This window comes from Ranitomeya variabilis, chromosome 1 (genome assembly GCF_051348905.1).
Source record: "Ranitomeya variabilis isolate aRanVar5 chromosome 1, aRanVar5.hap1, whole genome shotgun sequence".
Lineage (NCBI taxonomy): Eukaryota > Metazoa > Chordata > Amphibia > Anura > Dendrobatidae > Ranitomeya > Ranitomeya variabilis.
This window is the reverse complement of record NC_135232.1, coordinates 458,722,122-458,742,168: the sequence shown is the minus strand read 5'-3', so window position 1 is coordinate 458,742,168 and position 20,047 is coordinate 458,722,122. Positions and strand designations below refer to the sequence as shown.

At 41.1% G+C, this 20,047-nt stretch overlaps 1 protein-coding gene across 1 annotated transcript in view; it reads left to right on the top strand.

Moving 5' to 3' along the window:
- LOC143764630 (thioredoxin-like) overlaps nucleotides 1-18,788 on the top strand; it is a 60,141-nt gene extending 41,353 nt beyond the window's left edge. The window contains exons 2-5 of the mRNA XM_077250417.1: nucleotides 11,890-11,994; nucleotides 16,939-16,998; nucleotides 17,097-17,162; nucleotides 18,670-18,788. Of these exons, the coding sequence (XP_077106532.1) occupies nucleotides 11,890-11,994; nucleotides 16,939-16,998; nucleotides 17,097-17,162; nucleotides 18,670-18,735 (297 nt within the window). The 3' untranslated portion in view covers nucleotides 18,736-18,788. The remainder of the gene's footprint in view (nucleotides 1-11,889; nucleotides 11,995-16,938; nucleotides 16,999-17,096; nucleotides 17,163-18,669) is intronic.
- The last annotated feature ends 1,259 nt before the right edge of the window (nucleotides 18,789-20,047 follow it).

Genomic DNA, 20,047 nt, shown 5'->3' with positions numbered 1-20,047 from the left:
GTATTTATATTTAAGTACTCAGTTTGAGTTATATATTTTGATAATACAAATAAAATTATACAATTTTTAAATAAAATGTGTATTGGGATTTGTATACTCCGTTCTTTTGTTTTGACATCTAGGTAAGTTGCTTGGGGGGTCTAGTTTCCAATATGGGGTCACTTGTGGGGGTTTTCTACTGTTTAGGTACATCAGGGGCTCTGCAAATGCAACGTGATGCCTGCAGACCTCAAAGTCTGCATTCCAAAACGGCGCTCCTTCCCTTCTGAGCTCTGCCATGCGCCCAAACGGTAGTTCTCCCCCACATATGGGGTATCATCGTACTCAGGACAAATTGGACACCAACTTTTGCAGTCCAATTTCTCCTGCTACCCTTGTGAAAATAAAAATTTTGGGGCTAAAAATCATTTTTGTGGAAAAAAAAAGATTTTTTCATTTTCACGGCTTTACATTATAAACTTTAGTGAAACAATTCGGGGTTCAAAGTGCTCAACACTCATCTAGATAAGTTCCTTGGGTGGTCTAGTTTCCACAATGGAGTCACTTGTGGGGGATTTCCACTGTTTAGGCACATCAGGGGCTCTCCAAACGCGAAATGGCGTCTGATCTTAATTCCAGCCAATTCTGCATTGAAAAAGTCAAACGGTGCTCCTTCCCTTCCAAGCTCTGCCATGCGCCCAAACAGTGGTTTACCCCCACATATGGGGTATCAGCGTACTCCGGACAAATTGCACAACAACTTTTGGGTACCAATTTCTCCTGTTACCCTTGCTAAAATAAAACAAATTGGATCTGAAGTAAATTTTTTGTGGAAAATAGTTAAATGTTCATTTTCTTAAACATTCCAAAAATTCCTGTGAAGCACCTGAAGGGTTAATTAACTTTTTGAATGTGGTTTTGAGTACCTTGAGGGGTGCAGTTTTTAGAATGGTGTAACTTTTGGGCATTTTCTGTCATATAGGCCCCTCAAAGTCACTTCAAGTGTGAGGTGGACCCTAAATAAAATGGTTTTGCAAATTTTGTTGTAAAAATGAAAAATCACTGGTCAACTCTTAACCCTTATAACTTCCTAACAAAAAAAAATTACGTTTCCAAAATTGTGCTGATGTAAAGCAGACATGTGGGAAATGTTATTTATTAACTATTTTGCGTGATAAGACTCTCTAATTTAAGGGCATACAAACTAAAAATTTGAAAATTGTGAATTTTTCCAAATTTTTGCCAAATTTCCGTTTTTTTCACAAATAAATGCAAGTCATATCCAAGAAATGTTACCACTATCATAAAGTACAATATGTCATGAGAAAACATTCTCAGAATCACCGGGATCCGTTAAAGCGTTTCAGAGTTATGACCTCATAAAGTGACAGTGGCAGAATTGAAAAAAATGGCCTGGTCAGGAAGTTCAAAACAGGCTTCATGGTGAAGGGGTTAAAAACCTTACCATGTGTCAGAGTTGACCTCAATGTGTGAATAAGGGCAGACAAAAGGACCCGGTCCCGACCTATGGACACCAGTCTGGAGAAGTCTTTAACTTTGGAGTGGAGCGTGCTGCTCCATGTGTTGCTATGCAGTCACACGCTCCGCTCCCAAGTGCCGGCGCCAGAGCTTTGTTTTCACATGCGAGACATGGACGTGTTTCTCGCAAATGGAAAAGAGCCCTAAATATAATTTCCAGCTCAGCAGAGAGGGAAAAAAAATTGAGCTTGGTTTGAGTTGGTATACATGCAGCACATAAACACATGTTCACTTTGGCCATAAAGCATATAAAACCTACAAGAAACAAAATGAGCAAAAACCCAACGATGTTCTTGGGTATATTTTGTTGCTATAAAAGCCTCTAAAAGTGTTGCAAAAAATGTATTGTTATTATATTGCTCATCCACACAGTATAACGTATTCTTGGGTATATTTCTTTGGTATGTAACCCTAACAAACTTGTTTTAAATGTTATCGCTATATCGGTATTAGATTGCTCACCCATAGACTATTCCATGGTCTGGATTACATTTCTTTAGTATAAAACCTTCAAAAGTGCATAACCTTTAAAAGTCTGGAAGAACCAACACATGGCAATTTTAACAGAATGTACTGTATATGAGGCCCTCCTTTTTGTCTAACACAAGGTGTATCTGAGTCCATAATTTTGGCAGTTCTTGCTTCATGAATGAAACTGAAATGTCCTATTGTTTAATAAAAACACAATTTTGGTTTACTTAAATTATATATTTTTTTAATCCTTTTTAAATGTGTCCCTTTATACAAGTTATTATACAGGAAAATATGTTTCTTAACATTTTTTTTCTGTAAAATGCAATTTTGCATCCATTTGGCTGTCTTATTGCCACTCTTTAACCCCTTTCTGACCTCGGACGGGATAGTACGTCTGAGGTCAGAAGCCCCGCTTTGATGCGGGCTCCGGCGGTGAGCCCACATCAAAGCCGGGACATGTCAGCTGTTTTGAACAACTGACATGTGCCCGTAATAGGCGCCGGCAGAATTGCGATCTGCCCGCGCCTATTAACTAGTTAAATGCCGCTGTCAAACGCAGACAGCGGCATTTAACTACCGCTTCCGGCCGGGCGGCTGAAAATGATCGCATCGCCGACCCCCGTCACATGATCGGAGGTCGGCAATGCTTCAGAATAGTAACCATAGAGGTCCTTGAGACCTCTATGGTTACTGATCCCCGACAGCTGTGAGCGCCACCCTGTGGTCGGTGCTCACAGCTGTTGTGAATTCTATTTTTGGGCTCCCTCTAGTGGTCACAAGCGGTACTGTGTAGTGTTGTCTTTCTGCAGGTTGGCTGCATCAGCTGGTTCGTTATCCTTGGTTGGTTTCCTATTTAGCTCACCTGGAGACTCAGTTCCTTGCCTGCTATCAATGTATTCAGTGCTCTTCAGATTCCTTGTGGCTACCTTGCTCCCAGTCTCTCCAAGACAAGCTAAGTTTTTGTTTGATCATTTTTTGATTATCAGTGTTCATTATGTTTTTTGTCCAGCTCGCTAAAATGTGATTTCCTCGCTTGCTGGTTGCTCTAGGGGACTGAGTTTCTCCCCCCACACCGTTAGTTGGTGTGGGGGTTCTTGAAATCTCAGAGTGGATATTTTGTAAGGGTTTTTTACTGACCGCATAGATTCCCTTTTCTATTTTCTGCTATCTAGTATTAGTGGGCCTCATTTGCTGAATCTGCTTTCACCCCTGTGTATGTGCCTTCCTCTTACCTCACCGTTATTATCTGTTGGGGGCTTCTATATCTTTTGGGATTATTTCTCTGGAGGCAAGAGAGGTCTTTCTTTCTCTCTAGGGGTAGTTAGTTCCTCAGGCTGGCTTGAGACGTCTAGGATTTTTAGGCACGTTCACCGGCTACTGCTAGTGTGTTTGGATAGGTTCAGATTTGCGGTCAGTCCAGTTTGCCACCTCCCTAGAGCTTGTCCTATGTTTGTTACTTAGCTGGAGTAATTTGTGATCCTCAACCACTAAGGATCATAACACACAGCACACCTGCAACTCTGCTACATAGCAGTGAACATCAGATCGCTGCTATGTAGCAGAGGTGATCGTGTTGTGCCAGCTTCTAGTCTCCTATGGAGGCTATAGAAGCATGGCAAAAGTTTTTAAAAAAGTAAAAAAAAATGTGAAAAAAATTAAAAAAATATAAAAGTTTAAATTACCCACCTTTCGCCCTAATCAAAATAAATCAATAAAAAAAATCAAATCTACACATATTTGGTATCGCCACGTTCAGAATCACCCGATCTATCAATAAAAAAAAGCATTAACCTGATCGCTAAACGGCGTAGAGAGAAAAAAATTCAAAATGCCAGAATTACATTTTTTTGGTCGCTGCGACGTTGCATTAAAATGCAATAACGGGCGATCAAAAGAACGTATCTGCACCAAAATGGTATCATTAAAAATGCCAGTTGGAACGCAAAAAATAAGCCCTCAACCGACCCAGATCATGAAAAATGGAGACGCTACGAGTATCGGAAAATGGCACAATTTTTTTTTCCTTTTTAGGAAAGTTTGGAATATTTTTTCACCACTTACATAAAAAATAACCTAGTCATGTTAGGTGTCTATGAACCTATGAACTCGTACTGACCTGGAGAATCATAATGGCAGGTCAGGTTTAGCATTTAGTGAACCTAGCAAAAAAGCCAAGCAAAAAACAAGTGTGGGACTGCACTTTTTTTGCAATTTCACTGCACTTGGAATTTTTTTCCCGTTTTCTAGTACACGACATGGTAAAACCAATGATGTCGTTCAAAAGTTCAACTTGTCCTGCAAAAAATAAGTCCTCACATGGCCAAATTGACGGAAAAATGAAAAAGTTATGGCTCTGGGAAGGAGGGGAGCGAAAAACGAACATGGAAAAACGGAAAATCCCAAGGTCATGAAGGGGTTAAAGTGTGACACCATTGTTCTCAGCAGAGATCTGGGAGTCAGAGATCCTCCTAGGGGTCTTACCCATGCTAGTCCCCTTCCATTCAGCATTTTTCCCATTCATTTGAACATTTTCACTGCACCCCCAGACCTCTTTGTAGGGTCTGCCAGAAAAAAAGCTTGGATTTCCCGTTGACTCCTATTATACTCGTTACTAGAAAAGATCGAGTAATAGGAATTGCTCTGTTTGAGCAATGAGCGCCTGAGAATTTTAGTGCTCGCTCATTTCTAATAATGATCCTAAACACACATCAAAATCCTCAATAGATTACCTTAAAAGGCGCAATCTGAAGGTTTTCCAGTGGCCCTCATAGCCTCCTGATTTGAACATGATTGAAAATCTGTGGCTAGACCTCAAAATGGCAGTTCATACGAGACAACCCAGGAATCTTACAGAACTGGAAGTATTTTCCAAGGAAGAATGGATTAAAATCCTTCAAACAAGAATTGGGTAATCGCTCTTTGGTAGACATCTAGGTCACGTAGTCTGAATGGGGAGAAGAGGGTAAACTGCTGCCAGGCTCTCCTGCTATGAACACAAGGGTCAGGCATAGGCTAGGGGAGAATTGTGCGGCAAACATGCACATCCAGTATTCAGCTGGTGTGGCTCAGATTATTCTTATCTATAGATCCAGGTTTAGAGCCCAATTGCACAAGAGTGGTAATAACCAGAAGGACTGTTTCTATGAACATTCAATCACGATAATTGTCCTGTGTAAACATTATTCAGTGACCAATGACAGAATGCTGTCGTTCTCATCATTGATGTTTACAAAAACATCATTAGTTGTCAGCAGTACATCCCACAGTTGTCAGGAGATACATTCACCTACACGAGCACAGATCACTAGTTACATTGTCCATAGGCATTGCTTTCTGGGAGATAAATTGCCTGTGTGAATGGGCCTTTAATCTCGGTAAATGGCTCATTTCACTATTTACATTAGACTGTATTATCTTCCATTGGCAGATGGATCAAGCCTTACTATGGGTATCCTCCCGTGATAGCTAGCATTATGACATCAGCACTCCTGCAGTGTTACACTGAGTCAGAAGTGTCATTTCACATCCATTTACACTGTCACTGAATTTACAGCAATGCAGATTATCTGTAGGGCCATGTTCTCATAGAAGCAAAGATAAAAAATCATTGTAATTATTAAATATGTCCAACAAGAAAGGGTGCGGTCTAGGTGGGGTACGTTGTATTGTGCCAACACAATCTTCTTCTGGACGGATTAATGGCGTTTTAATTGTGACTGTAAGGCACGTAAAACCTTATGAAATGACATTGCCTACATCATGAGAAAAGAATCTAGGTATGTCTTTGCAGCTACGTGAATAAAGCAATAATCTATCCAATAAACGTAAACTCTTGTTTCATCTTGTCCATGAAATCAGTGTAACCTTTTAAAATGGCATATTTAAAATAGCGTAATCACCACTAAAAGGATTAAAGTGCAATTACCCATCATTAGCCATTAATATGAGATCAGTGGTGGTCTGACACCCGATAACCCCATTGATCACCTAATATCTGTTCTGGCGATTGACAAACATAAGCAGTGTAGGGGCAGAAAACGGCAACTCTGTCCTTTGTTTAGCAGCCACTGCCAGGTACTGCAGCTTATTTCCTATGGAAGTCAATAGACTCCAAAGTCTCTAGCACAGATATAGAATACAAGCTTACATTGCTGGCAGTCCACAGCCACCACAAGACGGAGGGCAGGAAATAATCACATATGGTCATATCTTTAACTACTGTAGGTAGAGTTCCGAAAGAAAAATAAAGGCACATTGGTGAATGTCACACTTATTTTGCGCTGACCGGACAGATTGGCACTTGATTGAAGTGGTACACTACAATCAGAAGTCTAAAAGACAATGAGAAGTTTCCTTCATGAGTTTTCAGTGAGGTTTTGATATTTATGCTGAGCAAAATCGCACTGTCTTATAGTTCCAGCAACTTGGATGGGATTTACAGAAATCTGATGCCCACTCTGGTTTTTTCTAACTCCGCATAAACTGATTTTTGAAATATGTCACATGTAAATTTCTTTCAAGGGGAACGCGGATTTTGATGTGCAAATTTTTCCCTTAGAACTGCTTAAGATGTAGAAAATTTGCCAGTTAAAAAAAGTATTTAATCCACACATGAATATAGGAATACATTTTAATCAAAGCCAAATACCTGGAAGCATAAAAAAGCAGCTTTATTTAAAATATGTCATAAGAAAAGAGACAAAAACCGCAAGATCAAAAACTCAATAGAAAATGTAAAAACAAACTAAAAAAAGCAATGAAAAAATGCAAGTAGTCTGGTTTAGCTAATAGGAGCAGAAATGCTACAAATAATGTGCCATAATAACTCTCACAAATTCTAATTATGGGGCCTTAGGTTAAGGGGCGCAAACTGCTGATATAAAAATCATACATTTCTTTCTTAATAACTGTCTAACATCACACATGGGCATACAAAGGCTTATTGGCTCAGGGTGATTTCATACTAGAAACAAGAAGTTTACATACACTATATAAAAAGATGCATATGCATATTTTTCCTGTTTTAGGTCAATTAGCATTACCATAATTATAAATATTTGCCAAATGCCAGAATAATGAAAGAGAGAGAATGTTGTGTTTTAACCCCTTTCCGACATCGGGTATAATAGTAATCCAATGTCAGACTCTCTTTGTTCGGTGCAGGCTCCGGCGCTGAGCCGGAACCTTTCTGGGCACATATCAGCTGATATATACAGCTGACACGTGCTTGCAACAGCTGCGGGTGGAATCGCGATCCACCTGTGGCTGTTAACTAGGTAAATGAGGCTGTCAATTTCTGACAGCGTCATTGAACTCGCGCTTACCGGTAGCCCATTGTAAATCCTGCTCATCGATGACCCCATCACATGATCGTGAGTCACCGATGGGTCGACATGACAACCAGAGCTCTGAAGTAGACCTCTAAGGTTGTTATTGCCAGATTGCTATGAGCGCTGCCCCGTGGTCGGTGCTCATAGCAAGTGAGCATTTCTGCTACACACAGGTGATCTGATCATCGCCTGTATGTAGCAGAGGAGATCAAAGTACTGCATTTTCTAGTCTCCCATGGAGACTATTGAAGCATGCCAAAAGTTAAACGTTTTTTAAAAACATAAAAACAATGAGAAAATATAAAAGTTCAATATATATATATATATATATATATATATATATATATATATATATATATATATATATATATATAGTCGCCCAAAGTAATGAATAACTTTTCATACATCCTGTGCAATAATATTTCTGCAAACTAAAGATTCTTCACTCCAGGAGTGGGTAGTGTGCTTGTTTATAGGGCAGTTCATTAGTGGCTGTAATAGGCCGGAATGGAAAGGTCCTAAAGAGGTTGAAATTTAGAGTTTTTATTATCCATAAAACTCAAAAAAGGCATTGCTTTGTTTATTTTTAATTAGTGTTCGGGAGATATAGCTATCCATCAAAGCATTTAGCCAAAGGCTTCATGATGTGCATGGCCAGCTTAAAACTATCAGTCCATTTGGCCAATCGCTATACATTCCATACTCCTATACATATGCACTCCTATACATCGGCTTGACAAGCATGGATATGTTCTAAATAGTGAGGTGGGAATATGCTACAGCCAGACCAGAGCCAGTTCCAGGTTTTCGTGGGCCCTGGGCCAAAGAGTCTCAGTGGGCTCTTTTAACATATACCACAATTCATGATGCATAGATATGGCAGAAAAATATAGCTGTAGCACAATGCCAAAGATATCTATTGTAAATTATACAATAGCTCAGAAACCGGACAGTATAGGTCTCCATACAGTATTATCGGTACCACTATACGCTCAATACAGAATAATGAGCCCCATACGTATATTGCTCCATACAGTATTATGGGCACCACATAGTACTCGATACAGATTACTAGGCCCCATATATTGCTTCATACATAATAATGGACCTCATACACACATAATGGGCCCCATATAATGCTCCATACAGTATATGATGGGATCCATATATTGCTCCATACATAATGAGACGCATATGATGCTTCAGTATATGATGTCCCCATATGATGCTCTATATATAATGGGCCCCATATGATGCTCCAGTATATGATGGGCCCCATATGATGCTCCATTATATGATGGCCCCAAATGATGTTCCAGTATATGATGGCCCCATATAATGCTCCAGTATATGATGGCCCCATATAATCCTCCAGTATATAATGTGCCCCATATATTGCTCCATATATAATCGGCCCCATATGATGCTCCAGTATATGATGGGCCCCATGTGATGTGCCATATGATTCTCCAGTATATGATGGCCCTATATAATCCTCCAGCATATGATGGCCCCATATAATGTTACAAATACAAAAAAACCCTCTCCTTGCTGGCTGCTGCTCTGCGCCGGACTCCTCAGCTTCACTGTCTTCCGGCTCTCTCCACTGACTGTTGAGTCAGAAGACACGGAACACGCCGCAAAGCAGGATCGGGGAAAGGTAAGTATTTCAAGTACCGGGGACCTGAGCAGGTGGTGGGGCCCACTCGCGGGCGCTGGCACCGAGCCCCCATAGCACTCTAGTGTCCCCGATGGTGAGTGAGCCCCCCACCTGCTCACGGCTTCTGCACTTGCCCGGGTGCGCCAGGTGATGACACCGGCCCTGAGCCAAACACTCCTGGCAACATCTAATTTCTCATGAGTACAAGGGATAAAGCATATTTAAGTCTATCTTTCCAATACTGCAATTCCCGGGCAATCGTGAAACAAATGTTCGCAGCAATGCTCATTCCTGATTGGCCCGCCTAAACAGACTGGCAAACACCTGTTGAACAAGCAAGACCCTTGACGACAGGTAACATATATTTACATCATCGGCCGTTTCCCTTCCTTAAATGTGGGCTCAAAGACTGAGCCCACATCTTTCCTCACACCTGATGGCTGATTTAATCAGCCATCAAGTGCCTCCAACAGCCGTGGGTGGATCTGAGATTCCACCCGGGTTTAACAAGTTAAAGGTCGCTGTCAATTGCTGGCAGTGGCATAAAACACACGTAAGGCGGGAAGCGCATCATTGATTCTCTTGTTCACTGACTTTGTGTTTTGTTAATTGATAAAAATAAACTATTAACACTTCTCACTTTCAGAATTTTTTTTGCACCTGCCTAAAACTTTTACACAGAACTGTATATATATATGTACACTCCTCCACAGTGAAATTGCAATTATAGAAATCACAGGACTGACAAACTGATAAACACGTTAAAAATTTGTAAGTAAAGGACAAATGAAAACAACATTTTCAAAACATCTCAGTGTATTCAGTATCGAGTATGAGCGCCATGTACAAAAGTACACACATGCCTTGGCAATTTTTCAATGAGGTAATTAATGTTGTCTGAGAAATGTTCTGAATGCACTTGAGCACAAAAATCATCGAGATCTTCTGATGGCAACTTCCATTGAAAATACATATAGAACATCTTTGGTTGGCAATTGCAAAGGGTGCGGCCAGCAGTGGATCTTGATGATTTGCATGGCTAATTCCAGAGCATTCCTCAGGCAACCAATTAAACCTAATTGCCAAGGCATGTAAGTGCGTGCATTTCTATGTGTTCGCAATTACTACATTCTGAATTATAATCAAAATGTTTGAAAAATTTTGATTTCATTTTTTGACCATTTGCATATGATTAACATGTCTATCGATCTTGTAATTGTTACAATTCCATAAAGTTACTTTATCGAAATGGCCGCTCCCTACTCCCCTGCCGTCAGTGCCCGCACCATACTCCCCCCCCAGTCAGCTCTCACACTGGGTTAAAGGCAGTGTTAACGGACCGCGTTATGCCGCGGTGTAACACACTCCGCTGACGCTGCTATTAACCCTGTGTGACCAACTTTTTACTATTGATGCTGCCTATGCAGCATCAATAGTAAAAAGATCTAATGTTAAAAATAATAAAAAAATAAAAAATCATTATATACTCACCCTCCGTCGGCCCCCCGGATCCAGCCCAGGCCTTTCCCGCTCCTCGCGACGCTCCGGTGACCGGCCATGCATTGCGGTCTCATGAGATGATGACGTAGCGGTCTCACGAGACCGCTACGTCATCATCTCGCGAGACCGCAATGCACTCTTGGGACCGGAGTGTCATGAGGAGCATCGGTAAACGCCTGGGCTGGATCCGGGGGCCGACGGAGGGTGAGTATATAACTATTTTTTATTTTAATTCTTTTTTTAACAGAGATATGGTGCCCACATTGCTATATACTCCGTGGGCTGTGTTATATACTACATCTCTGTGCTATACGCTATGTGGGCTGTGCTATATACTACATGGCTGTGGTATATATTACATGACTGGGCTATATACTACATCGCTGTGCTCTATACTACGTGGCCTGTGTTATATACTGCATGGGCAGTGTTATATACTACGTCTCTGTGCTATATACTACGCGGCTGTGCTATATACTATGTGGCTGTGCAATATATTACATGGCTGTGCAATATACTACGTGGCTGTGCTATATACTACGTGTCTGTGCTATATACTACATGGCTGGGCAATATACTACGTGGCTGGGCAGTATACTATGTGGCTGGGCAATATACTACATGTCTGTGCTATTTACTATGTGGGCTGTACTATATACTATGTGGCTGGACAATGTACTATGTGGCTGTGTTATATAATACGTGGCTGGCAATATACTGTGTGGCTGTGTTATATACTATGTGGCTGTGCTATATACTACGTGGCTGTGCTAAATACTACGTGGCTGGGCAATATACTACATGGCTGGGCAATATACTACATGTCTGTGCTATTTACTATGTGGGCTGTGCTATATACTACGTGGCTGGGCAATATACTACATGGCTGTGTTATATAATACTTGGCTGGGCAATATACTACGTGGCTGTGTTATGTACTACGTGGTTATGCTATATACTGCGTGGCTGTGCTATATACTACGTGGCTGTGCTATATACTACGTGCGCTGTGTTATATACTACATGGGCTGTGTTATACGCTACTTGGCTGTGCTATATTTCTCTGCTGTATCTGTGCATCATGACTCGTGGTATGTGTTAAAGAGGGGGTCCCAATGAGACTCTTTCGCCCGGGGCCCTCAAAAACCTGGAGCTGGCCCTGGCTTCACTGATTGGTCATGCCCAGCTGCGAACAATCAGCGACACGTGCAGTCTGCCCGCGAATTGGCACGGAATTTGAAACATGCTTCGCTAATTGGTCTAAATTATAATGCATCAATCAAAATGGTCTCATATTGTGAAAGAGATATAAGAGTTGTTTGATACTAACTACGTCTTTAGTATTTCAGAGACAAACTAAGCCTCAAGGTCCATGTGTTTTATTCATTTTGTTCTCCTTTTAAATAGTGTGAGCTTCAAGAAGTATTGAGAAATTCTGGGAGGAAGCTTGTAGTCGTTGCCTTTTCTTCTGGAAATTGTGGACCATGCAGATTAACAACACCATGTTTGGAGGCAAGTGAAAAGATTTGAAATAATAAATGTCTGAATTAACACAGTTACTTTTTCTGTCCCCTGCACATTAGCCATTAAGTAAAATAAAAAAGCTAACATAAAAACTATTTTCTCCTTGATGTATTGGGTATACAGGTATTATTTGAGAAACCACCCGCAGATTTGTCTATTTCGGACAAACTTAAAAAGTGCCAATCTGCTATGTTCAAGCCCTTCGGCAGTTATTTACTAACTTATTTACACAGGCAGAATAATGGGGATAGAACGATCATTAATAGATCTTTCTCTCCCCATACATATTATGTCATAGGCAGCACATCTCCTATATGTGGTGCCAAGAGTAATGATTTTTGTTCCAGCATATATTTTACTGTCTAGCATAATTTTGCTGGTTTGTCTTGTGATTTCCGACAAACTCTCATCTGCAGTTCCGATATTTATAAGTGTGGATACAACATGCACACTTAGGGCTGTCACACACGTCCAGATAATTCCGGTACTGGAAAAAATCGGTACCGGAGTTATCCGTGTCCGTGTGCCCGTGAGCTCACGTAGGCCATACGTGCGGCACACGTGTGCCGCCCGTGTGCCGAGTGGGTACCACATGGAGCGTGCAGGAGACAGCGCTAAAGTTTAGCGCTGTCCCCTGCATCGTGCTGAAGCCGCGATTCATATCTTCTGTGCAGCAGCGTTTGCTGCATAGAAGATATGAATAATAGTGTTTAAAAGAAAGATCTATCTGTCCGCCACCCCCCCACCCCCTGTGCGCCCCCCCGCTGTTCTGAAAATACTCACCCGCTTCCCTCGTTGGCTGTCGCGGCTTCCTGTCCTGCCTTCTTGCCATCTCCTGTATGCGGTCACGTGGGGCCGCTCATTTACCGTCATGAATAGGCGGCTCCACCCCTATGGGAGGTGGAGCCACATATTCATGACTCTAATCGGCGGCCCCACGTGACCGCATACAGTAGAAGGCAGGAAGGCAGGACAGGAAGCCGCGACAGCCAACGAGGGAAGCGGGTGAGTATTTTCTGAACAGCGGGGGGGCGCACAGGGGGTGGGGGGGTGGCGGACAGATAGATCTTTCTTTTAAACACTATTATTCATATCTTCTATGCAGCAAACGCTGCTGCACAGAAGATATGAATCGCGGCTTCAGCACGATGCAGGGGACAGCGCTAAACTTTAGCGCTGTCTCCTGCACGCTCCGTGTGGTACCCACTATGGCCTACGTGAGCTCACGGGCACACGGACACGGATAACTCCGGTACCGATTTTTTCCGGTACCGGAATTATCTGGACGTGTGGGACAGCCCTTACACTGTATGTTGCAAAGGTCTAAAGTAGGGGTCTCAAATTTGGCTGGGTAAATGAGCCGCACTTAGAAGAAATGTGAATTTGAAGGGCCGCATTCTTTAAAAGAAGAGATTATATTTTTAGTGATATATTATTTTTTCTATTCATTTGATCATTTTTAAAATATTTTTGGATTTTTTTGTTCTATTCTTTTAAATGGCACTCATTTTATGAGTTATGGTACAGTTTGATATCTTGGGTCAGTCATTACGGGTTTTTTGTTTGCTTTAGTTTATACATAAAGCAGCATTTTTAGTGTAAATTTTTTTTTTCATACTTTATTTTGAATTTTTTTTATTTTTACAATTTGTATTTCCTTTTCGTGTCCATTAATTGGCCGCATACAGTAATTTTGGCTAACAATTAGCACCTTATAGTAATTCTGACCAACATCTTATAGTAATGTTCCCATATTACAGTAGTTTCCTCTTCTTGTAGTCAGGTTCCCATTCTGGTCCCCCTCTTGTAGCAATTTGCCCATTTTATAGTAATGTCCCCATCTTGGTCAGCATCTTGTAGTAATGTATCCATCTTATTGTAATATGCCATCATTGCAAACATCTTATAATAATGTGCCCATCCTGTTTCCCATCATGTAGCAATTTCCCCAGTTATGCCACATTTCACATTAAAAAAATATCCTTCTCACCTGATGTCTGCTCCCTTGGTGAACAGCATCCCATTCTCCTCTGCAGCCTGAGCAGCGCATGGCAGTGATGACACACTTTGCCCACATCGGCCTGGCAATATCAGCTGTCACCTCTGATTGGCTGATGGCTCATATTGGTAGTGTGGCGCAGATAGCTGGTGTCTGCGCTGCAACACATTTCAATTGAATGTGCATCTAAGGACTCACTTGATGAAAAAACTTTGAACTCTCAAGATGAGCACAGACACTGAATCGTAATTGAAAGAATAATAGAAAACGTGAAAAAACGGTGATCTTGTTCAGTGCTCAAAGCTCTTTTTTTAGTGCTGGACAAGATTCCGATTCTGCAAAACTTATTAAGAGATTACAGTACAGTTATGCCTAGTGGCTGACAGGGGTTAATCTATATGATTGAGTTGTTCACTTTTCCATCTGGCCCAGACAGCCATGGCAGCTTCTGTAGCCACAACTTGCCAGTAGAGTTTATAACAAAGATTAATTTGACTTCTCACATGTCCTGCACCATTCCCATCTATTTCCATCGTACATGAACTACTTACCCTGCTGATACCCATAGCCTCCTATATACAGTATGATCCCCCAAATAACCCCCTATATACAGAATGAGCTCCCACATAGCCTCCTAAGTAGAGTGTGAGCCCGCACATAGCCTCCTATATACAGTATGAACCCCCACACAGCCCGCTGTGTACAGTATGAGCACCCACATACGATACGATATGATACGATACACTTTATTGATCCCGTGGGAAATTATGGTATCACAGCAGCACAACATACATCATAAGAATCATAAAATGAATTACTTAATTGACATGACAGTTTGTTGACAGAAGGACATTATACATTAGAATAGGACATACACAGCGGGTGAACTGAAAAGTAGAAGGAATAAAGTAGACAATCACCTTTATGATTTAACCCTAATGTTATTGTTGTACATCCCCATAGCAGTTGGCACAAATGATTTCCTAAATTTTTCCTTCTTACACCTCAGAAGTATTAGCCGGTTACTGAAGGTGCTCTTCTGTCTCATGAATAGCTCATATAGTGGATGTGCATTATTGTTCATAATTGCCATACACTTTCTCAGAGTTCTTCTCTCCACTACCTCCTATAGCTCTCTATATACAGCATGAGCCACCACATAGCCTCCAATATACACCATGAGCCCACCACATAGCCCCCTAAATTCAATATGAGCCCCCACATAGCCTCCAATATACAGCATGAGCCTCCTATATTCAGTTTGATCCCCCACACAGCCTCTATATACTGAAAAAGTATGAGCACCAAATAGCATCCTATATACAGTATGAGACTCTAATAGTCTCCAATATACAACATGAGTTTCCATACAGCCCCCTATATTCAATATGAGCTTCCAAACAGCCCCCTATATGCAGTATGAGCCCCCACATAGCCTACAATATACAGTACATACTATACTACTTACAGGGCCGGCGTTGGGGAAGTTAGACCAGACAGCTGCCTAGGGCCCATGCTCCTCCAGGGGCCCCCCAGCCAGTGGCCATTATAGGGCCTGTAAGAGGGACCCAGCACCCCTTCATTATGCATTCAACTTATCAGCATCATAGATGCCGATACAGTAGAAAGCACTGATGGAAGATAGAGTGTTACGTGATACTCCCTCTTCCATCACTCCCGCTCTGTTTGTGACTCAGCAGGTGATGATATCACATCATCGTGCGCCACGCTGTGCCAGCAGTGTAGCTGATGAGACTGGAGCAGAGATGCCTGTACTGCGTGGGCTACACTACACTGTGTGTGTGTGCTGCATTATTCTGTGTGTGGGGGGCTGTACTATGCTGTGTGTGTGTGGGGGCTGCACTATATGCCGCATTATACTGTCAGGGGGCTGGATTATACTCTGAGGGGGCTGAAGTATACTCTGACGGGGCTGCAGAATACTCTGGGGGGGCCGCATTATACTCTGAGGGGGCTGCATTATACTCTATGAGGGGGCTGCAGTATACTCCATGAGGGGGGCTGCAGTATACTCTGAGGGGGGCTGCATTATACCCTATCAAGGACCATGGGGAGTGCATTATATTGTATGTGAGCTGCATTATACTGTATCGAGGACTATCTGTCCCCATCATTCTTCCTCATCCGGTGTAAAAAAAACTCGGGAACAAGCATCAAACAACTTCAATATTGTCAATTGCGCTCGTTTGACGACTTGAACTCAGCACATGTAAATACAACTGAAATGTTTCTGTGTGATGGTGCAATATGTGAGCCTTTGGGGTCCCAATTTGTCTAAAACTAGCCCTGACTACATACATACTCACCTCTCTCCCATTGTCAGCAGCAGTGCGATTAAGTGATGTCATTGCATCTGCTGGCTCAAACGCTGATTGGTGGAAGAAGGAGCCGGTGGTGCCGTTCTTCACCAATGTATTCACTGCTGTCTGCATCCTGAGGATGCAGATAGCGGTGACAGTGTGCAGCAGAGGGCATGTTGTGGCCCCTGAGCTCTATGTCTCCTTTCACTTTTGGGGCACCCAATAAATGTGGCACTGCTCCCATCAGACCTAATGTCTCTTCTCTACACACTCCAGGCCCTATCTGACATCTCAACAGGAAACTATCACTTTTCCTTAAGCTTATACCCTCCCACTCTGTGATATTTCAAAACATTAACTCTTACTATTCCTACTGTGAAGCAATTTACATTTTCAACATCATTATCGCACATCAGCATTCTCATTACGCAACATAACACTTGTTTCTTCAAGGGGGAACGTAGGCATTATGTCCATCTCCTTACACTTGTAGCTCTTAATTGCTACATCTCGCCTACATTTCAAACCAAACCCACAAGATATTTTTTATTTGATTTTTTGATGATTCAGTTATTATTTGGAATTTTACTAATAGTTCTTTTTTTTTTACAGTCAATGAGCAGTGAGATGCCGGACATAGTTTTTGTTAAAATTGATGTTCGTAAATCAGACGTAAGTGGCAAAGATAGATTTAATCAAACTAGATCAAATTAATTTTTATGAAGGTTACAATAAAAATTTTTATAATATAATTTATATCTTTGTTGCAGGAATTTGTAGAGCGATATGAGATATCTGGAGTACCAGCTTTTTGTTTCTTCAGAAATATGCAACAGGTATGTTACAATAAATTTGTATTATGCTCTAAGTCAAAAACTGACTTGGGATTAAAGTCTGAAGTCACTTGCAGTCAGGATTTTCTGGTATTGCCCGTGAGAGTAGGCCGTCACGTGACTGCAAGTATGCTATTTGCGTACTTCCAGTTACATTTCAACTAGATGTGCGAATCCTCTCTCAGTCCACTAAACTTAACTGCCCGCTCTAGTATAACTGGACAATCCATGCCGCACGTGGTCTGGATTCAGAGGTCTGTAGTCACATAGAGTGACTGCAGACTTTCATCCCAAGCCTGGACAATCTATTTAAATTCCAATTCACAAAGTAGGGATCTTTTCTGTTGTTATGATCTGTGAATATCTGTATAGTAAACTGTAAAAAAAAACTGTGTTCTCTGGCATTCTAATTAGAGATGAACGAATCAATTCAAAGGACACTGGTCTAGAATTTCCATAAGTATTTCTTGGCCACTAGACAAAAGTATTGTGACCTGACTCCTGGCTTCCCGAATCCTCGGTGTCTCTTCTGATTTGTAGACCAAGTACAACATCATCATTGCAGCGTGACATCTACATGAAGTTTGCCGGGCCTACTAATCCGAAGAGACTCCGGGGATGCCGACAGGTAGGAGTCAGTTCACAGGACTCCCAAGATGCTGAAAATCAATTTGCTCCTTTCTAAATCCAATTGATAATTATAATCTAATGTGATTTTACACATAACTTATGAATTTGGCTTTTGGACACATGCACACATCTGTGTGTGGGTACTTTTTGATGAGACAGCCGGCATTACAGGGGTTGTCCTAGAAAGGCAATTCATCATCTATCCAAAGGATAGGTGATTGATGTCTAATTGTTGTAGGTTTAGTCGCTGGAACCCAAACCAATCACTAGAACTGCAGTAGTGTAGTGAGAAGGCGTTTAGTAAAGTAGTTGTCACACAGAGAGGCTGTTTCCATCAGCCATATAGATATTAAATGCATAGTCAGGTCTTATTTTGTGACAACCCCTTTAAGGATCTGAAATATGGACCCTAAAAGGGGTATTTCCATCTTGTAGTTTTACCTGTAACCACACCGCAACACTGACTGCCACTCGGCACAGCAGTGTATCAGTACAGAGCCGGCTGTCTGGCAATGTCGGAGCGAGCTTATAGCCGCCGATCACTATCAAAGCCAGAAGTTGCCGGGAGAAATGTAAGTTTATTTTCCTCCCTGTAGCTGGGCTTTCAGTACTGCGGCCAGGTGGCTTTAAAATGCTATTAAACTGCAAAGTATCCCCACATCAACAGATCCTCTGCGTGTCTTCATTTAAAATGAGATGCACATGGAGGTATTGCATGCTAACTCTATTCAAAATGTATGTGATAAGGATCTAAAATACAATGAAATACTTGATTATATAGAATGTTGTTGTTAACCATGCTTTACATGTAACATATAATCTACAATTATTAATATGTGCAAATACAATTTAATTTTAACGATATGTTGTTCCTCTTTAGGTGTATAAATTCCAAGGAGGTAATGTTGACTTCCTACGCAAAACAGTCCATGACCTAAGGTTCTAGAATGCAATCTATTGCTGTTTCAAATAAATAAAGACATTTTGAATATCAAAGAAGTCAGTAGTTTTTTATATGACAAATATGTTGTTCTTTGTGTGATTGCATTTAATAAAAAGGCGCACGTCTACTGAACAGGAATAAATTTGTACTGTCAAATTATTTGTCTGTAAAAGCATTTGTGGTCCCATATCTTTGCCAAAATTAAACAACATTGATCTCCACTCCTATCGTACTCTGTGTGTTCTCATACACGGTGTGTACAATTATTAAACAATTTGCATTTTTTATGATTCATTTTAATATTGAACAATTACGGTGCTGTCAGTCAATCCAAAGGCTTAATAAACCTGAATATTTATGGTTGTTAAAGTGAGGTTTTGTCTTTCTTAGTCCCCCTTCACACATCAGTGTTTCCAGAACGTGTGGTGTCCGTCACATGCGCCGATGCTTTTTTTTTGTTACTGGATTAGCAATGAGGGTGACTGATAGACACCTCTCTATTGCTTAAACGAGGGCTTGATGCCAGCTGTGTTTGTGTACATTTCACAGCTGACATAAACCCCAAACCAACCTTGATTGCCAACCTACCAGGGCAATCGGGAAGAATGAAGGTGAAGCACCAGAATTGGAGCTTCCTATGTACTGCTCCACTTCTGGAGTGGCTGCGAGCTGGTATTTTTAGGCTGGGAAGGGCCCAATAACCAGGGACCTTAACAGCCTAAAAATATCAGCTCACAGTTGTTTGCTTTACCTTTGCTGGTTACCAAAAATGGGTAATATAATTATTTTCTTTTATTTATTAGGTTACTACATGTACAGTAAGCTACACATGCCAAGTACTAATTATATAACGTATCTCATGGATATCTATCTGTCTATCTATCTACATCTTTGCACATATTTAACACCTAAAACTCTCTAATTTCTTATCTGCATTCCATTTTTGTACGTGTTATATGGATGTCACACAGATGCTACACGGATGGTCCCACGGATGACATGCTTGAACACATGGACAGCCAACAGAAAACCACACGGATAGTAAAAATGGTCACCTCACATGTATGTTTTTTTAAGTGGACATGTGAAAAGGGCCTTATGAGAATTTGTATATGTGAAGAATTATTGGGCAACTCCTTGTGTGCAAAGTAATTATACAACTAAATGAATTTCACATCTCAGCTGTTTATTTTCATTTATTAAAGTGAGAACAATAACCAAACAACTCAAAATGTACAAAAATACATTTCTGACATTTTAAATATATATATATATATATATATATATATATATATATATATATACACTCACCGGC